Genomic DNA, 24,974 nt, shown 5'->3' with positions numbered 1-24,974 from the left:
GGGCTGCATTTGCTTTCTCAGCTGACTTTTTTTTTTTTTAACGCTACGCTTTCATGGCCTCAGTGTTATTCATTAACATACCTCAGTAGACAATTTCATCAAGCAATTTAAAAGGGGTCATGCCATATCAAATAAGTTAGGAGAATATTCAGTCTTAGCTCTGGCAGGATTCTCGTGCATTTCAAGAGAGGAAAGATGCACTACTTTATTAAGGAAAAGCGTAAAAACTATCTTTCCTGAGGAAAGGTTACACAAGATGTGAAGGATTGGGGGCGAGGGGGTTAGTGGGTTTAAAAGTCATAAAAAGCTTTGACATTCTTTTGAGTGATAGATATATAGATACATATATATGCAACAAACACCTCCCTAAACAAGGGGTGAGGGGAGTTTCTGTTGCCTGGCAAATTTAGTTCCCACTCCCGCGTGCTCATCTCGTTTCACACGTGGCCTTGATACAGCTGCTGTTATTGCCTCTAGCTTCAGCTGACTGGCTGACCTATGGCATTGCTCTGCTCTGCTTTAGCAAATCTCCCCCGGTCACCTGAGAACCAAACTCTGCTTCCCATCAGTCTCTTTTGGTTTTTGTTTGGAAAAAGAAAGTACCACTTCCTTTTTTTTTTTTTTTTATACATTTTTGAGCTTTTTGAACCCCCTGAATCGAAAGAGATGTCTGTATCTGACACAAAAACAGGCTGTTTCGCTATATGAACATCAACAAACAGGTGTTACAATGCTTTGTAATGCGCCCTCCAGTGGGGGGTGAATACTTGCTATTGCCTGTGATCCACTGGGGTTCATCCAAGTCATGAATCAAATGCTGGCATTTTCAACAGTTAGAAAGTGCACAAAAGGAGTGTTCATTCTACATTGGCTAAAAGCACATTTACAACATGCCTTTGACATCAGCATTACACAAGGGTATCATACTGTACACCACAGTAGCTGCGACGGATCACTCAAAGGCAGGTTACACTACAGAGTCCTACTTGCTTGTTTCAACATTATAGAGAATGGGCTCATGGCGAGCAGGCCTTACAATTAACAATACAATAACTGCACAAAGTCGTCAAACACTATGTGCAGAACATTATTCAGAGGCATTATCATCTTTTTTTTTTATATACATGAACTTACATTACACGTAGGAACAAAGAGCCAACCATCTAAGTTTCAAATCGACAGTCATTTCTCGGATTCAGTAGTACAACATACAGTAGAGGTTTTTGACATTTCCGGATCAAGGACAGACAAATATAGGAAAAGGGGAGAAAAGGAAACCTGTGAAAACACTCCCAAAGTATTGTAATGCTTCATCAAAAACACCTACTTTGCCTTCAGCTTGACTGAATGGTTATGTTTAAAGCCACAGTTGAGCAGGTCTTTGTGATATTTAATAAGGTGTAACTGCCTCCTATTGATAACAACCCTTGCATCTCTTCTAGACAGCTAGTGATCCTCCAGTAAGGTAAAGAGAGAAGAAGAGCAAGTCAACAATTACACTGGAAAAATATATGTATGTTTATATTCATATATATAGCATCTTTAAAATCTATTTATACAGAATGTATATATAGTGTACTTATGGCCATTTTGGCAGAGAAATAAAGGCATCTGAAACAATCACCACTCTCTTGATGCCATGGTCTTCCCAGGACCAGACATTGTTACATTGCAGAAAATGCGAAGAATCAGGAAAGAAAGTGAATTCTCTTTCTTTTTTTTTCTCTTTTTTCCTTTTCTCAGTGGCACTTTGTGCATCAAAAAATTAAAATCTAGAGTAAGGCTACAAGGGTGTGAATGTTTATCTGATAGAAGTTTGTCAAAGGAGGCTATCCTAAAGTATCCTTTAGGGTTGGATATGTAGCTCTTTGTGAGTGTGTGTGTGTGTGTGTGTGTGTGTGTGTGTGTGCGTGTGTTTTAGACTCATACATCCAACTTAAAACATTGCTGGAAGAGAGCTCTATATATGTACCATAGTACTGATGAAAATAATAAATAAGAAATAAGCATCAATTAAGCATCTCTCGTACATTACAGAGGTTTTGGGTGAGCCAGTGGTGGCTGCTACAAAGCGCTTGGGAGAGGTAACATTTTGAACTCTATGCTGTTGTTGTTTTTTTTTTTATTATTATTATGATAATTTTTCCTTGTTTTTTCGGTTTCTTTGTTTTCATTCACCTGACAAAAGCAAACACAGCGAGCAGATAGCAACAGAACAGTGATTACTTTTGTGTGTGTGTTTTTTTTTTTTTTTTCCATTTTTCTTTTTTTAAATAATCAGCTGCTGGTATGTCTAGGTATAAGCCTAAGTAATCAAACAGTATTTATATTGGTTTTGCGTCTTTATTTAAGTATTAGAAATGGATCTTAAGACTACTCGGACTCAACTGTCACATCACGCACATAAATAACAAAATAAATATACAGCCATATCAGTCAATTTCTTTCATTTTAAATAAATAATAAATACATACTTTCTTTTTTTCCGCAGCAGTGAGTTTCTGAACTTAGCAGTAACAGAAAGAACATAAATGAAATTAAGGGAGAAAAAACAAGAACCCAAAAAAATAACTTTTGCTTTTGTAAAATTATCAAAAAAGTTTTTGTCAGTTATAAAACATCTGCACTTAAAAAGTTTTTTAAAAAGTACTCAAAACAAAATATGCCTAGTCACTCATCTATATAGATTCTTAAAATATTGACGTAAGACATTTGCAAATCACTTTGACCATGATCATCAGTAAAGATGCATTTTTTTCGTGTTACAAAACCAAGATAATAAATAGATTGCTTCAAATAAATAAACCTCAATAACATAAATGGCAATAAGTTACAATTTAAATGTTCACAAGTTTAAATAATTCATATATAACAATTATTATTGTACCACAAAACTATTAATTAAAATGAAGTGCAATTCCTATGTGGATAAATACTATTGATATGACTAACTGAAATTTGAAATGTGCGCACACTATTACTATCATCATTTCAGTTCACAAAAAGGAAAACAAGGGAGTTGCTGCTTTTTAAACCAGCACTGACACTGTTCCTGGATCTGTCTAATGACCTTAACTTAATTTTTTTTTCCAACCAAACTGAGTCAACATTGCGCAGTTGATCTCTTGCCACAAAGCAAGCACTGATTCTGTATAGTGCATGCTTTATATTGCTGGGGTGTACGTATGCATGAGCACGCATGTCCGTGTGTGGTGGGGCTTAAGAATCAAGAGAGTTTCTGGAGCTGGCAAACACAAACCATGTTAATGGGACAAGAACAGGGAGTTTCCGCATTCTTCTCTTCACGTCACCAAGCTCCTGTGCATGATCCCTGTGTTCAACTGCATTTTAAGTTGTAAAAGTGTGAAAGCCGATCAAAACCACACAACAGCGAAAACCTCAGTTAAGGACACAAAAGAGACAACAGGTAAGCATACAACATATTAACCTCCCCCCCAGGCCAGATACTGTTACAGATATCTGGTTACATTATTTTTCTTTTCCATCCATCCCGACTGAAGGATCCGGTTCCTTCCCCTCGTCCCAGCAGCAGCATGGTGTGGATTTTGGTCCGCGTCACTTTTCTTCTCACAGAGTGCTCCCTGGGATGTTTTTTAAGTTGCCATTTGTTTAAATAACCTGAATTCCCTTTTTGTTTTTGAATCATATTTCAATATATTGTAGAGTGTTTCAGCATATCTCTTTCATATCTCTGTCTTCACCTCCGTGACACTCCTGTGTTTCAGGACAGTTTGAATTCTCTCTGTGTTTGTGTGTGCGTGTGTGTGCGTGTGTATGTGTGTGTGAGTGTGTATGTGGAGCCTCAGACTTTGATGCCCTTCACAGCTTTGTTGATGCTCTCCAACAGAGCCTTGTTTTCTGGGCTCTGGAAGCAGTCCTTGTTGGTGTACATGTCGGTCAGGGTGCTCACATAGCTGTCGAAATTCTGCTCGGTGATTGGCTCCTGCTGTGGTGCAAACAACAACCAATCTCAACTGAGAAAAGTAAGCATACACACCTACACACTTTTCAACACGTGAGATTCACAGAAAAGACAAATCCATCAAACCAGTCAGGAAGGTGTGTGTGTCAGTGGGCTCGCCCCCGTTTGTCTATGTGTGGACAAGAACTTACCATGTGTGGCAGGCGTATGTTAGCCAGACTGCGTATAAGGGCACGGCTTAGACCAGAGAGCTCCATGAAGAGAGCCTCATTCTGCTCCTCTATCATCTTGTTCTCGTGTTCAATGCTCTTCAGGTTCTTTTCCATGGACGAGATCTAAAACATACAGCAACATTCATGTTTGAATGTTGATCAGTGATGATCGTATCCTACAAACCAGTAACTGCGCTCGGAGAGCTCATAGCTCCTTATTGTCCCAGGAGGTCACTTCCTCTCTGGATGGAGGTTTGTTTGTGGTTCCTAGAGTCTCCAAGAGTAAATCTGGAGGCAGATCTTTCAGCTATCAGGCTCCTCTTCTATGGAACCAACTCCCAGTATGAATCCAGGTTTTTCCTCTTTTTCTTTTAGTTGTGCTGCTATCGGCTTAGACTGCTGGTGGCTGCACTGAGCACCACTCTCTCTCTCACCCATGCATGTATGTTACATCATTACATGTACACTTTGCTTCTTCCCATAGTGTGTGTTTTGTCCCTCCTTTATTCCCTCCTGCTGCTGCAAGAGTTATCTTGAGTTAGCACTCCTCATTTCCCATTGGTACCTCTTCTTCTTCCCTACTGCTAATATTTGCTAGTGCACATTTAGAAGCACCATATTGCAAAAATTGTATGTTTTCTGTATGTTTTGTTTGCATTTTCCACAGCATCTTCTCTTTTCCTGTTCTTCCTCTCGTCATCTCTCTATCATCTCTCTTTTTTCAGCAACTACCATGACTAATTTTACAAGTTTTACTGACTTTGCTATCTGTGCTAGCAGCTGGAGTGGGGAGGGGGTCACCATTTTCAAGAGCATGTCAACACTACAATAACGACAGTATAGTTTATGAGTTATTTATGGATAATTGATTGAAACATGAAAATTTATATTTCATTAAGCCAATAACTAATATGATTGTATTACATTTCATTACTACATGCAGTTATCATGTAATATGAATAAACAATAAGTGGAATAACAGTTTAACAGTTTATGGCTTTGTCCTCATTATATGAGTCAATAAATATAAACACACACCTGAGTTTGTAGGTTGACCATGTCAGCCTCCATTTCATTGTTGGATTCATTGAGGTCATTGATCTCTTTGTTGAGTTGCTTGATGTCCTCATCATTGTCCAAAACTAACGAAAAAACAATTTATATGAGAATGGAAAACAACAAAGGATCTCAAACAATTTTTTTATATATATATATATATATATATCTTACCATCACTGGCCCTGAACTTGGTGCTCAGGTAGTCGTCTGTGGGGAACTTGGCCTTCTTCTTGGCATACAAGGCTCTGGGACATCCTGAGAGGCTGAAGTGACACATGCAGTGGAGAGGGGTCACCATTTTGTTAATAACAGCATACAGTCACACTGTTCCCTTAGCTGTCACATTAATCTTTATATCTAAATGCATACAGGGTGTTTTAGCATGCAGTGGACCAGTATGAGCCGGGTGTGTGTCTACACAGGAGTCATTCATGCAGAGTACTAATCAGAGGACATTTGGGTTTTGGAAGCACTCGGTGATCTATACAGCCACTGCTGTTTCATTTTATAAATAAGTGTTTGGGTTGAATTAATGGGCGTATTTTAGCATAACTATGGTGTTGTGCTTTTTGCACTGTGTTTTATATGTTGAGGAGATAGTTTATCTCTGGGATCTTTTCCTCTCAATAAATATGGTTATATTTCATACAAAGACACAGACATGAAGCTCCCTAAGCTTTCAGGAATTGGAGAAACCAAGTCTAAATTTACATTTCCACAGCAGAAAGAGACCCACAACCAACTGCCTTAGTTATTCTAGCATACAGCGTACCTGCGGTGTGTGAGGAAGCTTCCGTTAGCGTGTCCGGACCCGTCACAGCCTGGGGTGGGGCAGGTCGGCCCCTCTGTCTTAAAGGCCTTCCAGTTAAAGGGTGTGCCATTCAGGAGACCCTCCTTCTGTCTGCGGGCCGCTAATGGGCAGCCATAAGCGCTGCGGTGTGTGGCATACTTCCCGCTGATGTGGCCCAGGCTGTCGCACCCTGGCACCGGGCATCTACAAGAAGTAGAGGAAAGGAGGGAAACAAGGAAAAAGACAAGAGGAGAGTTTTGGAGCAAGAGAAGAGAGAAGAGTGTCGAAGCCAGGCAGCAAGGAAAGTAGTAAAGAAAACAAGAGGGTGCAAAGGTTAGACGAAGAAGAATTCAAATATATAATGTGGAGTGAAAGTTAAGATTTCTATAAAAAAGTTTTATGTTAAATATATCTAGTACAGGCCAAAAGTTTGGACACAACTTTTCATTCAAATGAATAGGAAAGTGTGTCCAAACTTTTGGCCTGTACTGTGTATATATATACATATATATATATATATATATTTATTTTTATTTTTTTTTAGTTTTTTTTTTCTCTACAAGGCCAAATTCTGTTTCATACATCTTTTGACAGGTTTATGCAACAAATAATATTACTAATGCAAAAGATATTCATGATAAGCACATGCTATTATCAACAGTTAACTGTTTTGTGTGCAAATGCAATATGAAGCCCATGTACTGTATTTCTTATGTATTATTTATGTCCTCTACGATACTCTATCATGAACTGCATTCAGAGTCAGTATCTGCAGGAAGTGTATTTTCTCATCAGTATTGGCCTTATTGTTTGAATCAGTTATGGGGCAGGAAACTACTTCGTGCATATGATTAACAGTGACCTTCTCTCTCTCTTTTTTTTATTGCATTTTACTTTTTACCGTCAGTCTTGCTAAAAGCAGACATTATGGCTTTCTGAGCGGTACGAACTTTAAAAGCTCGGAGTCCTCCTGGTTGTCCTTGGTAGGAGTTTTAATTCCACTTTTCTTGGCACGCGGGCACCCAGAGAGACTGAAAACAGAAAGTATGGAGTTGATAACATAGGGCTGAAAAAGGTCTGGTGAAGTGATTGCTTGATAAAGGGAGAGAACATTATAAAGGAAGAATAATTTTACCAAATTACAAATAAAGAAACCCCAAAAACAAATGCCCAATTAGGCCGAAAAGGGGATTATTGAAATGTGCGTGGAAACGTGTGAGTCCCTGTCTCAATCTAACATGAACTGTCACTAGGCCTCTCTGACTGACTGTGTGCATCTGTGTCTGAGTGTGTGTTGTTGTGCATGTTTTTTTTGCATGTTACCTTCTGTGGGAGGCATAGTTTCCTGTGATGTGACCTGAGCCATCACATCCTGGAGTGGGGCATCTGGGGAAGAGGGCAGCCATGTTTAACATTTAATACAAAGTTAACGAAGGAAATAAAAAGGTGGTTCACCGTGGTGTGGAAATGCTGTTATGCAGATGAAAGAAATGATGTCAATTCCGCAAATTGTTTTCATATTTTATTCACTGTTCTCTAAGTATTCGTTAAATGGTCTCTCTCTTCTTTTGTTGTATCTATATATATATATATATATATATATATTCAGATTTCCATAAAGTGATTGAATTGAATAGTGTGCATAGTTCTTGCCAGCTGCAGAAAAACACACCATGACAGATGCAGTGGCAGCAGCAAAGGCAGCAGCAAGCAACAAAAGATAAGTGAACATCAGCAGAATGAAGCATTGTGACAGTGGATGTGTCTTTAGAAGTATAGTGAGCTGGCAGTAAAAAGGCAGTGAAGATGTAGAGCAGACATACTTGAGTTCAGGGGTGTGGGCCGCCATGAGGGACCGAAGGCTCTTATCAGCGAGAGGACACCCAGACAGACTGAGAGAAAAAGAGAAAGGAGAGGAGGAGCAGAGTACAGGTGGAGGTAGAGAAGGATAAAAAGGGGGCAAGGGAAGCCAGTGTGAGCAGGTTGAAAGGAGAGAGGAAAAAACATGAGCGAAGTGAAATCAAGAATGCAAGGCATATCAAGGTCGTTTAGGAAGAAGAGGACAGACGGCGAGAAGTAAATTACTGATGCATATCAAAGTCAATGACCATTTTTGCTTCCTGTGCTCACGCTACATTATTGCCTCTGGCTTGTCAGGATCAAATAACATATTTGAATTAGTCATGGTGGGACACAGGTGGAGCCTCAGCAGAGCTAACATTTCACATTAGAGTTTACATAAATAGCACTGAGTGTGCACTACCCAATTAAGTCTGCAGTGGTTCATACCCAGCCCCCCAGTGGACTAACAGCCTGTCCAGTGTGTACCCTGCCCTCGCACAATGTGAATTTGGATTGGCTCCAGCACACCCCACGACCCGGGAAATGGATAAGCTGTAGAAGACGAATAAATGAATGAATGGTTCATACCTGCGGTGGGATGCGTAGTTTCCTGTGATGTGGCCACTACCATCGCAGCCTGGTGTTGGACATCTGGATAGGGAGAGGAAAAGAGACAGACAGAGAGTGAGACAGGATAGAATAATTTCCATCGGCCTCATCTGTACTTTGTGTTAAAAGTAATATGTTCTCTGATGTTGAACACGGTAGATGTTTTACTTGATAAATATCACGATGTCAGTGTTGTCATTGCGAGCTTGTCACTTACGAGAGCAGCTCTTTCTTGCTGTCCTTGGGCTGAAACTTGACTTTGAAGCTTGGGGTCGTGACCTCTCCTGGGTACTTCCTCTCCTCCAGGCAGTCCTGCATCATGTCACAGTCCTCTGGGTCAGATGAGATGAATGACTGGCCGGTGTGTTCCATCTGAAAAAGGAAGGAAAATGTGTGTCCAAAACATGAATGCACTGGTCTGTCTCTTGTGGTTTTGTTAGCAAGATTGTAATTGTGTGTTGCTGACTAAGTTGTATTTATTTTTTTTGACTGATAGCTTTCACACAACATTTTGCTTTTGCATTTGTTTACAAGCAAAGAAACTCTATAAAACCACAGTGTGCACCCAAGTCTCTGATCCGATCCCCTTTGCTCCTTTTGTAGACAAGTGATGTTTCCAAATGCAGAATGTCCTCATAAAAAATTTACATTCAAAGCCCTTTATATTTCTTTTGAAAAAGTTCAAAGGAGGAAAAAATTAGCATATGCCAAAGCCAGGATGGTGCAATGCACCTGACACACCACCTCTGTTACACAGTGCAGTGTTTTAACTGTACAGTAACTCCCATTTCAATGAAATAAATGAATAAGAGAAAGAGAAAAGGGAGGCAGGAAATAAGGCAAGGGTATAAAACAAATAAAAAGTGATGTAAACAATTAAGAGTTCTTCGCTCAAAAAGCTCAGGGGTTATTTTGTCTGATAGTATAAATGTTGCAATACTTCCTCTGTGACTAATGTAAAAGGAAACACTGTGTGAAGCTTCTCATTATGCTCAGTGTGGCTACACTGACCTCATCCATTTCCTCTTCCCTTTGGCGGTTGGGTTTAGTGTAATCCAGAGGTCCCTCCAGGTCCTCCTGCTTGTAGGTGGGCAGGCTTGGTGATGTCATCCCACTACTTCCTCCCAGATGCAGTGAGGAAGATGAAGAGGAAGAGGAAGGGTCTGGGGAACGAACCCCGGGACTGATGGCAGAGAGACTGCCTTCTCGTTTGAAGGGCTTCTTCATGCTCAAGTCCAGAGTGCCATTCTCATCCACCTCAATGTCCATTTCCTGGAGAAAACATACAGGTTGTTCATTCCTGCAGCTGCATTCCAACATTATCAGCTTTTCATATCTAAAACCAAATTTCTTTTTTTTTTTTCGACTGAAATTGACAGAAACAAGCAATCAAAAAACAAATATATAAAAGAAAACCTGTGATTGTACCTGCATCTGTAAGTAGGGTCAAGGTTAGGAATGCCCATGTCACATTTAATTTATTTATTTATTTATTTATTTATTTTATTTATTTATTTTTTTTATTTTTTTTTTAGAGGGGGGGCACAGACAAAGAAAGATATATATCCACCTGCTGTAATCAATATGTCTTTCCCAACAATATGCAGAGAGAGTGTGAATCAAGGAATGGTAATTAATTGTGATTAATCATCAGCCACCCTATGATTAATCAGAATACAATTTTTAACAGTTTGACAGCCCTACCTATCATGTAAAATGTATCTATATTTGAAAACATTTGGTTTCACTGGGTGAAAGTTAATGCAGAATAATACATCTAACATACATATGCATCTAATCGATCATCCATCCATCCATCCATCCATCTTCATCTGCTTATCCGGGGTCGGGTCGTGGCTCTAATCAATCACTCTCATATAAATTACCAAGGCATTTTCCTCAAGTGCGCTCCAGAAGAAATTCCATATGTGCTGTGCATCATCCCTGATGATGATGAGTGCAATTAAATTAATCACCCTCTCGAGCAGATTCTTTGCACTGAACGTGGATTAACATACCAATATTTTTTGGAATCCTAAATTTATAAAACTAACAGCTTTACTAAGTAATCAATTTATATTCAGATTAAGTAAACATTTTTTGCAATTAAATATATATTCTCTCCTGTTTTGACCTGCCCATCTTCACTTGGCCTCATGCATGTAATAAACTGCATTCCCACAGTCATAGAGCAGGCTGAGGCACTTTTCCAGAAAACTACATGTTTTAGTGCGAGGACCACCTTCACTGCTTAAGCATGTTAGTGATGATATCTAATTTACTCCACTAAAACTTTGCCAGCAGTACCAATGCCACAGTTCATATCTCCACGGTCTATGATAGTCCTGGCAGATGAACAGAAACAGGTGAGATGAGCCATGGTTTCAACATTCATATAAAATGGCTTTGTAGAGGAGGAAGAGAGAAGGCGGGAACAGTTCCCAGAAATGTCTCTGTTTGATGATCTCAGTGCTCCAATGTGTCAATATTGGATTTCAACTGGCTCCGATTCTGATTCCAGATCAGTCCCCAGTTGTTCTGGCTGCAATACTACATTGCTAAGGCCTGCTCTGGGATCAGTATCTCGCTGAACAACACCTTTTTCTGCTGTGCTGCCAGAGACATTAATCTTTACTTTTTATCTTGGTAAAACCATGTCAGGAAAAGCAAAAATGATGAAGCAGTCACTTTCTCTCCTCTGTGAGGCAGAAAGGCTTTTAAAAATCACAATATGGGGGAAAGTAGTGCTCCAATTACACCTCCTGTGCACAGAGAGGGATAAGAGGGAGTGAATGAAAGATAGAGAAGTATAGACAGAGAAGCAGAGAGATACAGTGACATTTGCACTGAGGGAAAAAAGAGAGATAAAAGAAAACAAAGAAGATGTGAAAATAAAATGAAAAAAAGTGGTGGGGGTGGAGGGAGAGACTGAGAGATCTGTCCGTCAGATAATGAAAAAGGGCTACCTGGTGGAAAAGTAATCCAGGCAACTGGCTGCTAGCCAAATTCAATAACAACATGAAAAGTGTGTGGGATGGAGAGATGAAAGGGTGAAAGAGGATGGGAGAGGTGATGCAACTGCATCTCAACACCATCCTGTTGCTGTAAGCCAATGCCTCCTGATGATAAATTCATGCAGAGTTGATGGAGAGAGAGAGGACCATAGAGAGAAAAAGAGCAAAGACAAGAGAGGAAAAGAGAAGAGAGGCAAACGGAGGAGAGGCACACCTACTGCTTTTTCCCTCTCATCTCACCAGCTGTGGCCTGCAATGTTTCAATCTGCACTACAATCAGCTAATAATCTCTTGAACGGCAACATTTTGCTGTAATAAAAATCTACTTAAGTTAATATCTGACATGTCACGATGGACTTATTTCCTGTACAGTGAGTGTTTAATTCCACTCATTAATATTGGCTGATTCATTTGAAAGCTTGTGATGTGTTTACCTTGCTTTGGGGTTTGGTGCTGAGGTTCTCAGGTTTCTCCCAACAACGTGTGGACAGGTTGAGGATGGCTGTGGCAGCCATGTGAGCAGCCTCGGCGTCATGGGAGTAGTCATAGGCCAGGGTGGAGCTCTTCCCGTAACCGTGGAGACTGGGTGATGAGGACTTGGGGAATGTAGGCTTAGCTACAGAAGGATAGAAAGGATTGTGTATATGCGAATAAATATATTTTCTGACGTTGTGCAAATTATTGCTGCGGGTTTAGCCTTATATATGTAATATGTTCAAGTAATCAATACGAAAGACTGGTAGAAGATAAAAGACGAAGAATAAGTAACAAAGAAAAACTGAAAAATCATATTCATTGCCAGTCAAGCAGGACTTTGATATTTTGGATCACGTGCTTGTTTAATTTTTGCAGGGAGTTAGATGGGGAACCAGCAACCAAATAATTCATCTTAGCAGAAAGACTGGAAAAGCATCTGGCACGGTTCTGGCCAATTATAACAAAATCTACCAGTGCTTCCAAAGGTCAGTAATTAATAGGTTTGTTTAATCTGAAAAGTCCCTATACCATTCAGACAAGAGCTATACCAAACCTCCCATAAAACCACCAAGTTTTGTTAGTACACTTTTTTTTTTTGCAAAGGTAAAGCAACTGAGAAAAAATATATTAATAAATATTTTTTTGAGCTACTCGTTAATGAGATGTGTTTTGTTTGACATAAGCTATGATAATGGCATGCATCTTCATATGCAGCCATGAAAGCCCAAAATGTCAAGCCACCCTTGATTGTAGAATATGTTCTAAAATGAAATATATATGATTAACCAGAACCCCAGAAAACAAGCAGATGCTCCAATCTTACTTTTGAAGGCTTTAGGTGAGGTTTCGCTGGTGGGCATTTTTGGAGCAAGCATACGCTTCCCGAACACTTGAGCGTCGAAGCTTGCATAATCAAAGGACACCTTGGAGTACTTCTCCAGCTCCTTGGCCAGGTTGGCACGAGGCGTGGCAGGCGCCATGTTGGGTCTGTAGCTGCCATACTGGGGCACCTCGAGCTGCTTCACAAAGCACATGGGCCTGCAAGGAGGAGAGGGAGAACGAGAGGTCGTCATGGTCAGGCAGGGTGGGGGATCCAGGGTGAAATAAGGCAGGAAGTAGAGTTGAAGATAATGAAATAGACAAGGAAAGGTGCAAAGAACATGACTGGTGCAATAAAGAGGCACACTGAAAACAGAGAGGAGAAAGGGGGAAGAAGAGAATGAGAAAGGGAGGTGGAGTGATAGAAAGAGTAAAGATAGGGGTAACGGTGTACTTAGCATGAGTGCAGCAGGATTAAAAGCTCTCTTATCAGCGGAGGGCACATTTGCATGATGTACAGCATGGAATTTATGAGCTTTAAGCCCTCTCGTTTTCCTGGAGAGCTTGGGCTTTTGTCAGACCTGTTGGCATAAATCCACTGATAGACTGGGGAGAGGCGGAAGGGTGGGGGAACAGAGAGGAGAGGAGGAGAAGAGAAGAGTGGGAAAGACAGAAGACAGAGTGGGGAGAGAGATAGCAGAGAAGGGGAGTCACCTTCCTCAACCCCCCCCCACCCATCTTAGACCCCTCCACCTCCTTTGGCCAAGCCCCTTTTTCTCCTCCTCTGCATCACAGTCTCTGCTTTTAAACCATACGCTCATTAATAAGCTACATGACCCAGCCTGTAGTTACACTGCCGTGGATTGGCCTTCACATGGTGGCAAACGTAGTAATACATTTTCATAACAGAGATTTTGTAAAGTAGGATATTCATTTGTAAAAAAAAAAAAAAAAACTCCCAACAACAAAAACAGCAACTATCTACCACTGATCACAAGGGATTGTTTTCCTTTTTATAAATTCAAAATAGATTTCATTTGAATATGGACTGGATGAGGAATTCTTCTCACCCACACGTAACATTCAAGTTGATTTTAATAACAACGTGAGAAGGAAAAACAAAGCAGGCTTTATTATGTTTTAATCCTCAATGCTTTGTCTGACCACTGATGAGGTTTCCCTCAAGGAAAGCAATTATTTTTTCTATCCTGCGCATTGCCCCTATAACTTGCATAATTAGCTTATCGGCTACATTACTAATTAAAATACCAATGACGAAGAGCACAGACTTAGCATAATACCAGCGTCTGGTTTGTGTTAATTATCATTCTTTCGGCTGTGATCACGGTGCCCGGCCTGGTGGGAAGATGAATGGAGATAAAGACGTCTCAATGTTTGAGGTGACAGTAATGATACAACTGCTACACTGGATTCTTCATGACTTCGGCATTATATTGAACCATGCCCACATCAACACTGAGCCTCATGAGGCCCAATCAACCAAGGTCATGATTGTCTCTGTGGTTTCCATGTAGCTCTGCGGTCAAGTATTAGGCTCTGAGAAGGATTCGCCTGTGTGGGGCTTGGACTGGAGGAAAAAACTTTTAACTATGTGAAGGTTTCACCTGTGCCTTTTAAGTATTAGTATTTACATATAGTAGATGGAGCCCCGCAACTGAAAAAAGCTTTAACGGGACAATGACATGAGTCAAAAATATAGCCGCGAACTGTGTGAGTATTGCTACTATTAGTTAAATGATGAAATGTAACTTCATTCTTTTGCTTTCATCCAATTTGTAATAAAGGTTTTTTTTTTACATTTAAATGTTTATATGTTAAATATTTATTTTGTAATGGTTCTTAAAGAAGAGGCATTGCACTAAATTAGTAAAAGTATGCAAAAGAAAACAAAACGTTCCTCATCTGTTGCAATGCAATGCCGGACCAAATGAAGTTAGTTCTAGTTGTGGTTGACATACTGACTGAAACAGTAGGTACAATCGAGCTACATGATCTTTTTTTTTTTTTTTATATATTGAAAAAGTTTTTTTCCAATCACACAATTGTTTGGATTCAAAACTATAACTCGCTATAATGTTGACTCAGCTGTTAGAAGTGGCTTGACTTTTGTCAGCACTCTAACTCTATTGCGGTTATAAATTGGGTTTACAGCTAAATGAATGCATGATCCTTTATGATCACCCACCTTAACACTCTGTCATTGGGACTCCCTTTAAGGTGCTCCATGCCTGGCTGAGAAAGATGCTGCTTATCGTGGGTCTTGGACAGCTTCTCTGCAGCAGCAATGGGGCATCCAGAAAGACTGGATGAGGAGAAGAGGAGATGAATATTAAAAGGAGAGCATGTTGCTGACCACGTAAATATGCATCACGCTGATGTTGAGTGACACATTTGCTGTCCTGCATAAATGAATATATGAGCTCAGCAATACACAATAGGGAAATACACACCCTGTGTATAAAACTCACATCTGCAAAGGAACAAACACAAAGAGATTGACACAAACATTGAACTGTGATTGATGAATACCTGCGGTGTGTATTACGATTGCTGTTAACATGGCCCTGACCCGTGCAGCCAGGAGTTGGACACTTGAGCACATTCTCATGCATTGCCAGAACTGAGAAGGAGACAAAACAGAGGAACAAAATATGAGATACTTCCAAAATTGGAACAATGCAATATGTCAAGTACTGTATGAAAACTATTGGCCTTGGCAGAGAATTGGATCTCTTATTTCCTTCAGTAAAAAATGTGATCTACCTGTATTATAAAGATTTTCTTTGGACTCTCCCCTCATGTCAACTGTGTCAACATAACGAAATGTTAATTTTATCATTTTTGAGCAAAGCACTGTTAAATGAATGGTTATTATTGCCATTAAATTAGCGGACCAGACACAGGCTGCAGCTCTGTTTGTTTCCTCTAGAAAACAGCATCATTTAAAACACCAGTCAAAAAACTATGTGCCACTGCTGGTGAAGTCCACAGAAGAGAAAGAGACAGACTAAGCCTAAAAGCCTAGAAAGTACAATCATTTCTGATCTCCTTTGCCCTTCCTAATAGCTTTGTACATTCCTGAAGTACAAATACCAGCAGGACAATGAAGTGAATCTTAATGAGAGAATAGCAAGGAATTAGAATACATTTAATGGACCTGTAGCCATGGCTACAATCTTTGAAGTAGCCCCTAAGTAAGAATTATTTTTACTATCACGACATGGAGGGCAGTGAGTTCAGTTCAGGGCCTTTCTGTGCAACGTTTGCATGTTCTCCATGTGCTTGCATGGCTTTCCTGCAGCTATTCAGGTTTCCTCCAAAGACATGCATATTTAGGTTAATGTTGACTCTAAATTGCCCGTAGGGTCTGTGAGTGTGAGTGGTTGTTCTCTGTATGTTAGCTCTGTAATGGATTGGTATACTGCCCTCACCCAGTGTGAGCTGGGATTGGCTCCAGCATCCCCCGCGACCCGGAAACGGATAAGCGGTAGAAGATGAATGAATGAACATGACATATGCAGTCAAACAGAGGAATCAGTGAGCTTAAACTGGCCATGCTGACTCTTGTTAGCAGGTCGACCTTTTTCATCTGTCAGGTTTCAAATGTTTGACTGCATCCTCAGAGTAAGTTCATGGTTTAAGGCCAAAGTGACCTTGATTCAGTAAGCCTGTATAAGGACATCAGCTCTTCTGAACGTCATGAAATCTTTATTAAAGTGTCATTATAGCACTTAAATAATGTCAGACTCTACAGTAAGGAGAGGGGGTTGGTTTCTGTCAATGTCAGACAGTCCTTTGTTGTAATTTTTCTTCTCTCAAAGCTTATTTTGATCTTATAAGCAGCTGAAAAAAAAAAAAAAAAAAAAAAACCTCACTTTCTGGGGGGATCCTGTCCTTGTGCGGACAACCTGACAGGCTGCGGTGGTGCGGGTAAAGGCCAGTCACGTGACCGGTCCCATCACACCCTGGAGTGGGACACTTGATCTCCCTCTTCTCAGGCCTGCTGCTCTCTGGACGGAGGAGGAAAGAACGAGAAGAGGAGAAAAGGATAAAGAGAGGAAAGTGATGAGAGACACAGAGAAAAAAGGAGGGATAGAGGAGGAGAGGGGAATGTGAGATGGATAAGGAGGACAAAAGCAAGTGGTTAATGCCATCAGACAGTCTGCTTGGCTGAGCATGAAATCCAGACATATTTCAGACAACTGTGCAAAGGCAACGGCATCTGTAAAATCTGTTAAATGGAAGGTGTTGCATGGTTTTCATGAGTCTACATGTGATTTGTGTGTTTCTTTAAATGCTTTCTAGGATGGAATACTTTGAAATGTATGAAATATTGTATCTTTTTCAAAGTTAACCCAGACAAATTTGACCTTATCCCACACGCTTTGATCATTTTCACCCTGCACTACATTGGTATTTTCAAGGTTCCCACTCAGATTTCATACAAAACAGCACCTGCAAAAGTATCAGGAGCAAATTATCACTATAATTGGCACATAATTAAAGGTACCTACTGCTCCTTACTGCTATTGGAGGTAGGCCAGCCAGTATCAGTGGTACTGGAGAGAGGGAAAAGGAGCAAGAGGATGGTGTGATGCTCTATTGGCCTTCAAATTGAATGTTAACGAGACGTGCATCTCCTAATTAGTGTTCAACAGAACAGGAACGTCACCACAGGAGGGAGTTGAGGCCAAGGAGAGGGCAGCACTACCAGGCATGTAATCACACTACAGCTATACTGTGAGGAGCATGACAAGTGGGCAGTGTGCCAGCAAGGCCCAAATAACATGCAGCATGTAAACAAACACTCCACTGCTCCACCGCTGTGGTAAAACCCTTACTCTTCTCTCCTCTCATGTCTTTGTCTGTCTAACGTGGTGTCATCTCTTGTGTTTCCCCCTTTGCTGTTGTCTGTCTCTTCAAGCACTTCTTCTCTACTCTTCATGGAAGTCTATTCAGTTGGAACCACTTCATCCACACACAGTGGAGGAGGCACTGCTCTGAGTTATTGCTGTTATTATCTATCCGCTACACTGTGTTTATTTGTGCACGCTTTCTTGGTAAGTTAAGTGACTGACACCTTATGTTTGTTTAACACAACATTTTACATACATACATTGTACACACTTTGGCAGCCATTGAAAGGATTTGTATTTGTATTTGAGTGGTCTGTGCTCCTGTTTCTGAATTAATAATTCAAATTCCTACAGTACAAAACACTACACTAGACTAAATGTGTAGCTAAAGAAGAAAACAATCGTTGTCATTTGGCATAACGACTAGAGGCAGCTTGACAACTAACTTGATTTACTCCATTGACAAAAAAAAGTAAATCTGCCTAATTTTAAGGATAATAAATAAACAAAAATTATTTAATCTGGGAAGCATAGTGGTTAGCACTGTTGCCAGACAACAATAAGGTTGCGGGATAAGTGGTAGAAGCTGAATGAATGAACGAATATCTTCCTCTGTAAAATGACAAAATCCAGTCTTGAAGCTCATTGTCTTGTACCTCTAGCTCCATATTTAGTAATGAGAATTAAATTATCAACATAGACATCAATCCTCATATGAGGCATCCCAAAAGCATTTTTACCTTTACCTTTATCTTTTTAAAGGTCTAAGTGTCTTTGAGCACAACCAAGTAAGCTATTTCTCCCTGGTTCAACACTTTGCTAAGCTTCCCGTAACCCACTTCTTCGTCATGCCAACATAAAATGAGCAGCCAATCCTTTATCCTTTATTTTGTATTGTGTTGTATTTACTACAAACACATAGGAAGTAAACACAGTCATCAGGTGACAGTTGGGTCTAAATTGCTGTAGTGTCCTTGAATTCACTATCAATGTGACAACTCTTAAAGTAGATAAGTTGATAAGTAGATAAAATGATTGCTACCTTAGGCAACATTTATATTAATGTGTTAGCTCTGCCCACCCCTCTTCATCCTACCTTTGCTGAAGTAGCTTTTGCGAATGGCATCCAGGTGCTTGGGCCTGTCATCCATGGTGAAGTATCGCTGGTGGTGGATATCTGGGGCACAGAGCAGCTCTCTGGCTGTGGCTGGCTTCACCTGCTCTGCCTTTAGGGCAATGGCTTGCTCCAAAAGGCCCAGGTTACCTCGGGTCATGTCAAACATCTCCGACTCATCTGTCACTGTGGAGCGCTGTGACAGGCTGTCTTCATCGTCACGCTCGTCATCCCCTTCCACATCATCAAAGTCTTTCTCCTCTGACTTATCTGATCGCACCTCAATGATGTCAGGAGAGGCTGAGGAAGAGGCTTTGTGGATTTTATAGTTCTCACCTCTTGGGTTGGGAAAGTAGTCCTCCAGTGGACTGGCTCTGTGGGAGCTGTAGCTTAAAGGAGGGCTGGATGTGTAGTTTTGAATGGGGCTAGGTTCATGAGAGTCACATTTGTCGAGGGGACTTGCCCTATGTGAGTTGTAGTCCTCCAGGGCCCCAGCCCTGTGGTCTTCAGTCTTGATGTGTGTTCCCTGAGCTGCTGCGGTGCTGGTGATGGTGCTGATGGCAGTTTGCACATCAGAAATTGACAGAGCATGGCACCTGTGGTCCTCTTCATCTCTGTCCTCATCCTCCTCTAGTGCTGTGAAAGTGTCCTCCCTCTGATGTGCGGCCAGTGCCATCTCTTCCTCCCTCTCTTCATATTTAACTTGTTCTTGGTGAACCTCTGTGGTGAGATACTGGTGTTTCTCCTGGTTCAAATGGGTGATTCTGGATTTTCGCTCCTCTTGCTCATCATCTTCCTCCAACTCTGCTCTATCCACCTCGGTTGCTTCTTTCTGCAGAACAGATGACCCTTCTAATATGTGAACTTTGTGAGCCACCTCCTCCTCTTCCTCTCTCCCCTTATTCATACCCCCCTCCTGCTTGTCCCTTACTTCTTCGCCCCATTTGGTAGCTACGCTGATATCCTCCTCAGTCTCCATAGCAACAGGCCGCTGAATGGCCACTGCGGGATCATTGTTGCTGTAAACTCGGCATAGGTGGGAGAAAGAGTCACCCACCTCCTCAGTACTCTCAGAAGAAGCCTGACGCTCCTCAGGTACAGGTGGCACTGCTTTGGGTGTGGGCTCAATGATCACACCCTCCTCCTCTGTGGAAATGAAGATGAAGGGGTCAGAGCAACAGAACATTGACAAGACTGAGTCATGCAGTGAACTGAAGCTGCCATCAGCAATATATGTATCATCACCAGCTAGCAATCAGCCAAGTCACTCAGGGTGAACTGATAATGACTTAAAAACACCTGTGAGACAGGGTCATAGGAAAAGTGTCTTGTGGATGCAGGGAGAGGCCAAATGCCTACAAAGGTTGTTAAGAGGCCGGGCCCCTCACATCCTGAAACGTTAATGTAATTTTGTGGGCTTCATTGTGGCTATGTTCCTCCACACTTTTTTAATGGATTTACTAGCACGTAGTAGTCCTAGGTAAAGCCTCTTAGGTAGGGCTGCACAAAAGATTATGTTTAGTCATGTAAGATGAAAATTCTGATTAAATCTAATACCAGATTGTTAATCAGACGAAACTTTGATCAGAATATGTGCAATTGTGAATCTGTGATTAAAAGGGCACAAATTTTACTCCGTTGATGTTCGGTTTACTCATCACACGTGGGTGATACCACCCAACAGCTAGGCAGCATAGTACTTTTTGATTGGAAGAAATGTAGGATCTGGAGCTTGAGTTCTAGTCAGAATATCTCTATCTCTGCTACTTTATTTTTGATGATTTGTGAGTCCTTCACTTCTATTTAAGTGCAGTACTAAAACCCCTAATTATTAATTTAACATTGATATAAAAAACTAGTCCCCACAACCCAAAACGGTAAGTGGTGGAAGATGAATGTATGAATAAAGAACTATTCATTCATATTAGAATCAAGAACGGGGATTTTTGCTTGATAAATAAACTTAAATGATTTATTGATATCATCTGTTATATATGGGCAAAATGGATAATCGAGTACTTGTTTTAGCTAGATCTGTTTTAATCACCTTCATCAGCTGCGAATGTGATGCCTTCCTTCTGATATGTGTCTTCCTCTTTTGTCTTCTTGTCCTCCTCTTCCTGTTGACTCTGTGTCCCCACTTGTCCATTTATCTGTCCCTCCTGCGCCATATCCTCTGTCACCTCTGCCACGGCTGCTTCCCTGTCCTTCTTTCGCTTTTCCTCCTTGATCTCCCCTGCTTTTTCTCCATCCTTTTCTATCTCACCCTCTGTCTCACTGCTTGCGTCGCTTTCTGCGCTGAAGCCCTCGTCCAAGGCAAGTTTTAAGGGGTGGGACTTCCTCTTGGAGGCAGGCCGCTCTGTTTCCTGCCCTTGCTCCTGCTCAGCCTCTGCTTCCTCTAGACGGCGCTTTCTGGCTATGGGACAACCCAGAACACTGATGGAGTATAAAGAAAGACAGAAGTGAGAATGGACAGAGCGCAATCATAAATACTAAACAGGGCTGTTAGCAGAAATGGCTAACAAATCCAATAAATCCTCATGCACCTCATCATGTCCATGAGTGAGCCTAAGCAGCATGACAGAGGGTGTGTTTGTGTTTCAATATGAAGAAGGATGACATGGTTCTTTCAGCAGAATGGCCTGAGGGGGGCACCATGCTCACTCACTCAAACATCACAACCAATCTCAACCAATTGACTAGAGAGTTTAATGAACAACTTGTATAGGCAAGGCAGCAGAGGGTGAAATCCAATAAACTCCCTGTTACTCTCACCTGGGAGATGGTGAGGGAGATTGTGGGACGATCTATAAACAAAGTGCATCTGAAATTGCCCAGTGAACGAATACACATGTAAGCAGATAGCTAATATCTGCCCCTCAATAAAGCGGAGTCACAAACCAATGAGCTGCTCTAAGTCCCACAGGGTCTCTCAGGGCGAGTGACACAGACAAGGAATGGAGGGAGAGAAAATGAAGCTGGAATAAAAACCTGGAGAAATCACATTTCCCTGCTGACGCTGAAAACTTTATTCTCTAGGCTTCGCTTTATGGCGGTCGGAGTTAATCTGATGTAAGATGGTCTAAAAAAAAAAAAAATTTCATCAACATTTAAATTTATATATTATACAGGTCATTTTTATGTCATCATAGGCTTTAGGGTCAGTTCAAATGCGCTCATACAAAGTGCACTTGCAATGACACTGCATAAAATCAGTAGCAAGGGCACTGAATCTATTTTTACTTACACCTTATCTATTTTGTATTTTATTCAAGACTGAAAAAATATGTCTGACCAACACGATGACCTTAAATAAGACAGAAAACATTTGTCTGGCAATATAAATTTTTATTGCTTTTTTGTTGTTCATAATGTTGAATTTAATTTGGTAATTCTAGGAAACCAAGGGGGGGGGGGCTGTTATTGTGCTTTGGAAAGGTTGGAAACCACTGGCCTGATTATAAAGCAAAGGATGCAGTGGATTTAAATGGTGCAAGCTACTTGACATATGAGTGTGGGAGGTACAGTACTACAGTACAGCATAGGCGCAGTTATGATGTGTATTTAATGTTAATGTTAGGTCGTAAGTGTTTTTTTTTCCTGGTTCTGCTGATGTTGATGTTGATTGCCTACACAGGCGTATCTTAGAATCTGCTTTTTCCAGGTTGGATGATGGGGTCGGGGAGTGCCCTATAAAAGAGGACTGTGGTGACGACATTATCTTTAGCCGTATTTGTTGTAAAGATTCTGACCTCTGGGTTTACCTCACTCCCTCTGCTGTGCAAGGTGGAGGGTGTGGCCGAGCAGGTGTGGCAAGCAGCAGGCAGCACAGCTGAATTCTGAAATCACCCTCACTCTATTTGTATTCAGCGGTTTTCCCCTCCTGTGCTCTGCCCTTAGGACCTTGGGACTCTGTACTAGAGGCTGGGGAGCTAAAGTCCTGCTTCTTGTGACTGTGAGCCTGACCACTGCCTGCCCGCCTCCCTAGTTTGGACTCATAGTTTGTCAGACACTTTCTGTTTGTTATGGTCTCTTTTTGTTACTGGGTTTTCCTCCTGCGTGAGTGATTTCCTGTTGGATGTACATTCTTTGTAAATTATTTGACCATCTTACAGCCTCCTTGAGTTTTTCATCTTTAGTCTTGGCTTTTGAGTTGAATTACTTTACGGTTCCTAGAACCCTAAGAAGGACAAGATGGCAACCTACGAGAGAGCTGATCCCCATCCTCCTCAGACTCCAGCCAGCAGTCCTGTATGTCACACTATATTGTTGCTTTGTTACTATTTGTTTTTTCATTGTGATAGTAGAGTTTTGTTAGTTTTGTAAGAGGTAAGAACTACTCCCTAAGGTAGGTTATATTTGGTTTGCTGTTTTGGTCTTTTTTCACCCTGAAGCCTTCTTTTGTTGAGTTAATAATAAATAAATGTTGGTAATCCAACTGAGTTCCGTATATATTTATGGCTGCTTGGAACATGGGGAAGATGGGTGGTTTCATGCTGTGACTTAGGCATAGCATGAATTACTCCTAACATCAGCTGTTTAACTGACACGAAGCTTAGCTTGGGTGCCACATGTGTAAAAAAACAATTGCTTTTTGGTAGATCTGAAGAACAGGGCAATTTGACAGGAAAGTTAAGTGGTGAAAATGTCATATATTATATTTATAACATTAACTGTATTCTGTGTGCTTTAAAAATTCCTAAAACATGTCTTTGTGAAATGTTCCCTCACTCAGCTTTTTTCGAGTTAGCCATCTGCTTCACAAAACTGAAAGCTGGTATGAATCTTCTTCAGGTAATAAACACATGATTATAGATAAGAATTACACAGTCCAAATATATAGACAGTCTTATCATGACTAAGACTTCATTGAAGTTGTAGTCTTGAAAAAAAAAAAAAAGTGCAGTACAAATCTTCCTTCTGTTTTTATATCTAGATCAAATAAATTAGTGATAATGAGGCTTGCAGGTGCCGGGAGGTGGCTGTTGTTACCTTTGGAAGGACCAAACACTCATATGCTAAGCTATGTTGACTGGTAGCTGGTTGTTGCTTCATAATTTGCATAGAGCCACGAGAGTGGTATTGATCTTCTAATCTCACTCTCAGAACTAAAACAAACAAATCTATCTATTTATCTAATTTATCTAACTTTAAACAACTAAATTTAAATGTGACGTTTCCCACAAGGCAGAGGACAAGGAGGACAGTTAGAGAGGGAGGACACAAAGAGGGTTTTTAATCTGCCCTACCTTCTGTGCCGTGAGTATCTCCCACTGATATGGCCGGAGCCATTGCATCCAGGGGTGGGGCAGCTGGATTAGATGGATGAAGGTTAGAGATATGTTTTAGACATGGCACATTTTAGTCCCTGTGCAGAGGCAATGATAACAGGCAATAGAAAGAAGAGTAAATTAAGATGGACAACCAAGCAAAGCAAAGCAAAGATATGCAAACTGATCACATGTCACACAAAATGCGCAAGCACAAAGATATGTACCCATCCCACAGACACACACATCCTTCCAGCAGAGACACATAATGCATGAATGCAGGTGGCATCGAGCCGGTGAGAACATAATATTGTGTGTCGTTCATCAACCCTGGCCTATATCCTGTTACTATGAAAGATAAGGATCAGCCGAGACCTGCTGTAATATCCCCTTCTCCGCTCTCCTCCTCATCATCATCATTGGGCTTCACTCACTCCCTTTCTCTCTTGCTTTCCTCTTTCCCCCCCTTCTGATTCAGGTTGCTATGACCCCTCAGGACGGCTCATTTCAATTCTCATTAACTTTCCCCCAGCAATTGCCCTTTATTACTCCGATTATCCTAATTATTAATTTCGCTTATTAAAAAAATGCTGCATTAGCATTTTAAATGGAATGCTCTCTGGCCTCCCTGCTGTTTTTTTTCTTCTTTTTAATGCAGAAACTAAAAAGGGATGTTTTGTTTCAAGTGCTGAACACAAAACAATGCTTAAAGGTGAAGTGTAAAAAAATAAAAGTGAATAAAAAAAAAAAAAAAGAAATTGAGAGAGGACAATGGGGTTTACGGCCAACTATGGCCTGCAAACTGGGGCCTAACTGAGGGAAAGAGAAAGAGGAGAATCAGGATGGGACGTAAGAGAAAAAACACCCTTCACGTTCCTTTCTGTCCATACCATATCCTTTGATTGGATTGCAAAAAATCATACTCCAGCTTTCATTGTATCTACTGTT

The 24,974-nt window shown here is 40.9% G+C and overlaps 1 protein-coding gene across 2 annotated transcripts in view; it reads right to left on the bottom strand.

Moving 5' to 3' along the window:
• The window catches only part of myt1b (myelin transcription factor 1b), a 119,258-nt gene continuing 94,284 nt past the window's right edge, over positions 1-24,974 (bottom strand). Inside the window, exons 5-23 of one of the 2 annotated variants that reach the window (XM_029507431.1) lie at positions 24,006-24,068; positions 20,804-21,192; positions 18,739-19,902; positions 16,662-16,796; positions 15,316-15,406; positions 14,972-15,088; positions 12,770-12,984; positions 11,904-12,085; positions 9,467-9,727; positions 8,673-8,827; positions 8,435-8,497; positions 7,828-7,896; positions 7,328-7,390; positions 6,955-7,035; positions 5,987-6,208; positions 5,386-5,477; positions 5,194-5,297; positions 4,135-4,278; positions 1-3,967 (exon numbers count right to left, since the gene is read on the bottom strand). In XM_029507431.1, coding sequence (XP_029363291.1) covers positions 3,824-3,967; positions 4,135-4,278; positions 5,194-5,297; positions 5,386-5,477; positions 5,987-6,208; positions 6,955-7,035; positions 7,328-7,390; positions 7,828-7,896; positions 8,435-8,497; positions 8,673-8,827; positions 9,467-9,727; positions 11,904-12,085; positions 12,770-12,984; positions 14,972-15,088; positions 15,316-15,406; positions 16,662-16,796; positions 18,739-19,902; positions 20,804-21,192; positions 24,006-24,068 — 3,754 coding nt within the window. In that variant the 3' untranslated portion in view covers positions 1-3,823. The remainder of the gene's footprint in view (positions 3,968-4,134; positions 4,279-5,193; positions 5,298-5,385; positions 5,478-5,986; positions 6,209-6,954; positions 7,036-7,327; positions 7,391-7,827; positions 7,897-8,434; positions 8,498-8,672; positions 8,828-9,466; positions 9,728-11,903; positions 12,086-12,769; positions 12,985-14,971; positions 15,089-15,315; positions 15,407-16,661; positions 16,797-18,738; positions 19,903-20,803; positions 21,193-24,005; positions 24,069-24,974) is intronic. The other variant, XM_029507430.1, reaches the window with a different exon arrangement.

This window comes from Echeneis naucrates, chromosome 7, assembly GCF_900963305.1.
Source record: "Echeneis naucrates chromosome 7, fEcheNa1.1, whole genome shotgun sequence".
In the NCBI taxonomy this organism is placed as follows: Eukaryota; Metazoa; Chordata; class Actinopteri; order Carangiformes; family Echeneidae; genus Echeneis; species Echeneis naucrates.
The sequence above is the reverse complement of the archived record's forward strand: the minus strand, read 5'-3'. Positions and strand labels throughout refer to the sequence as shown.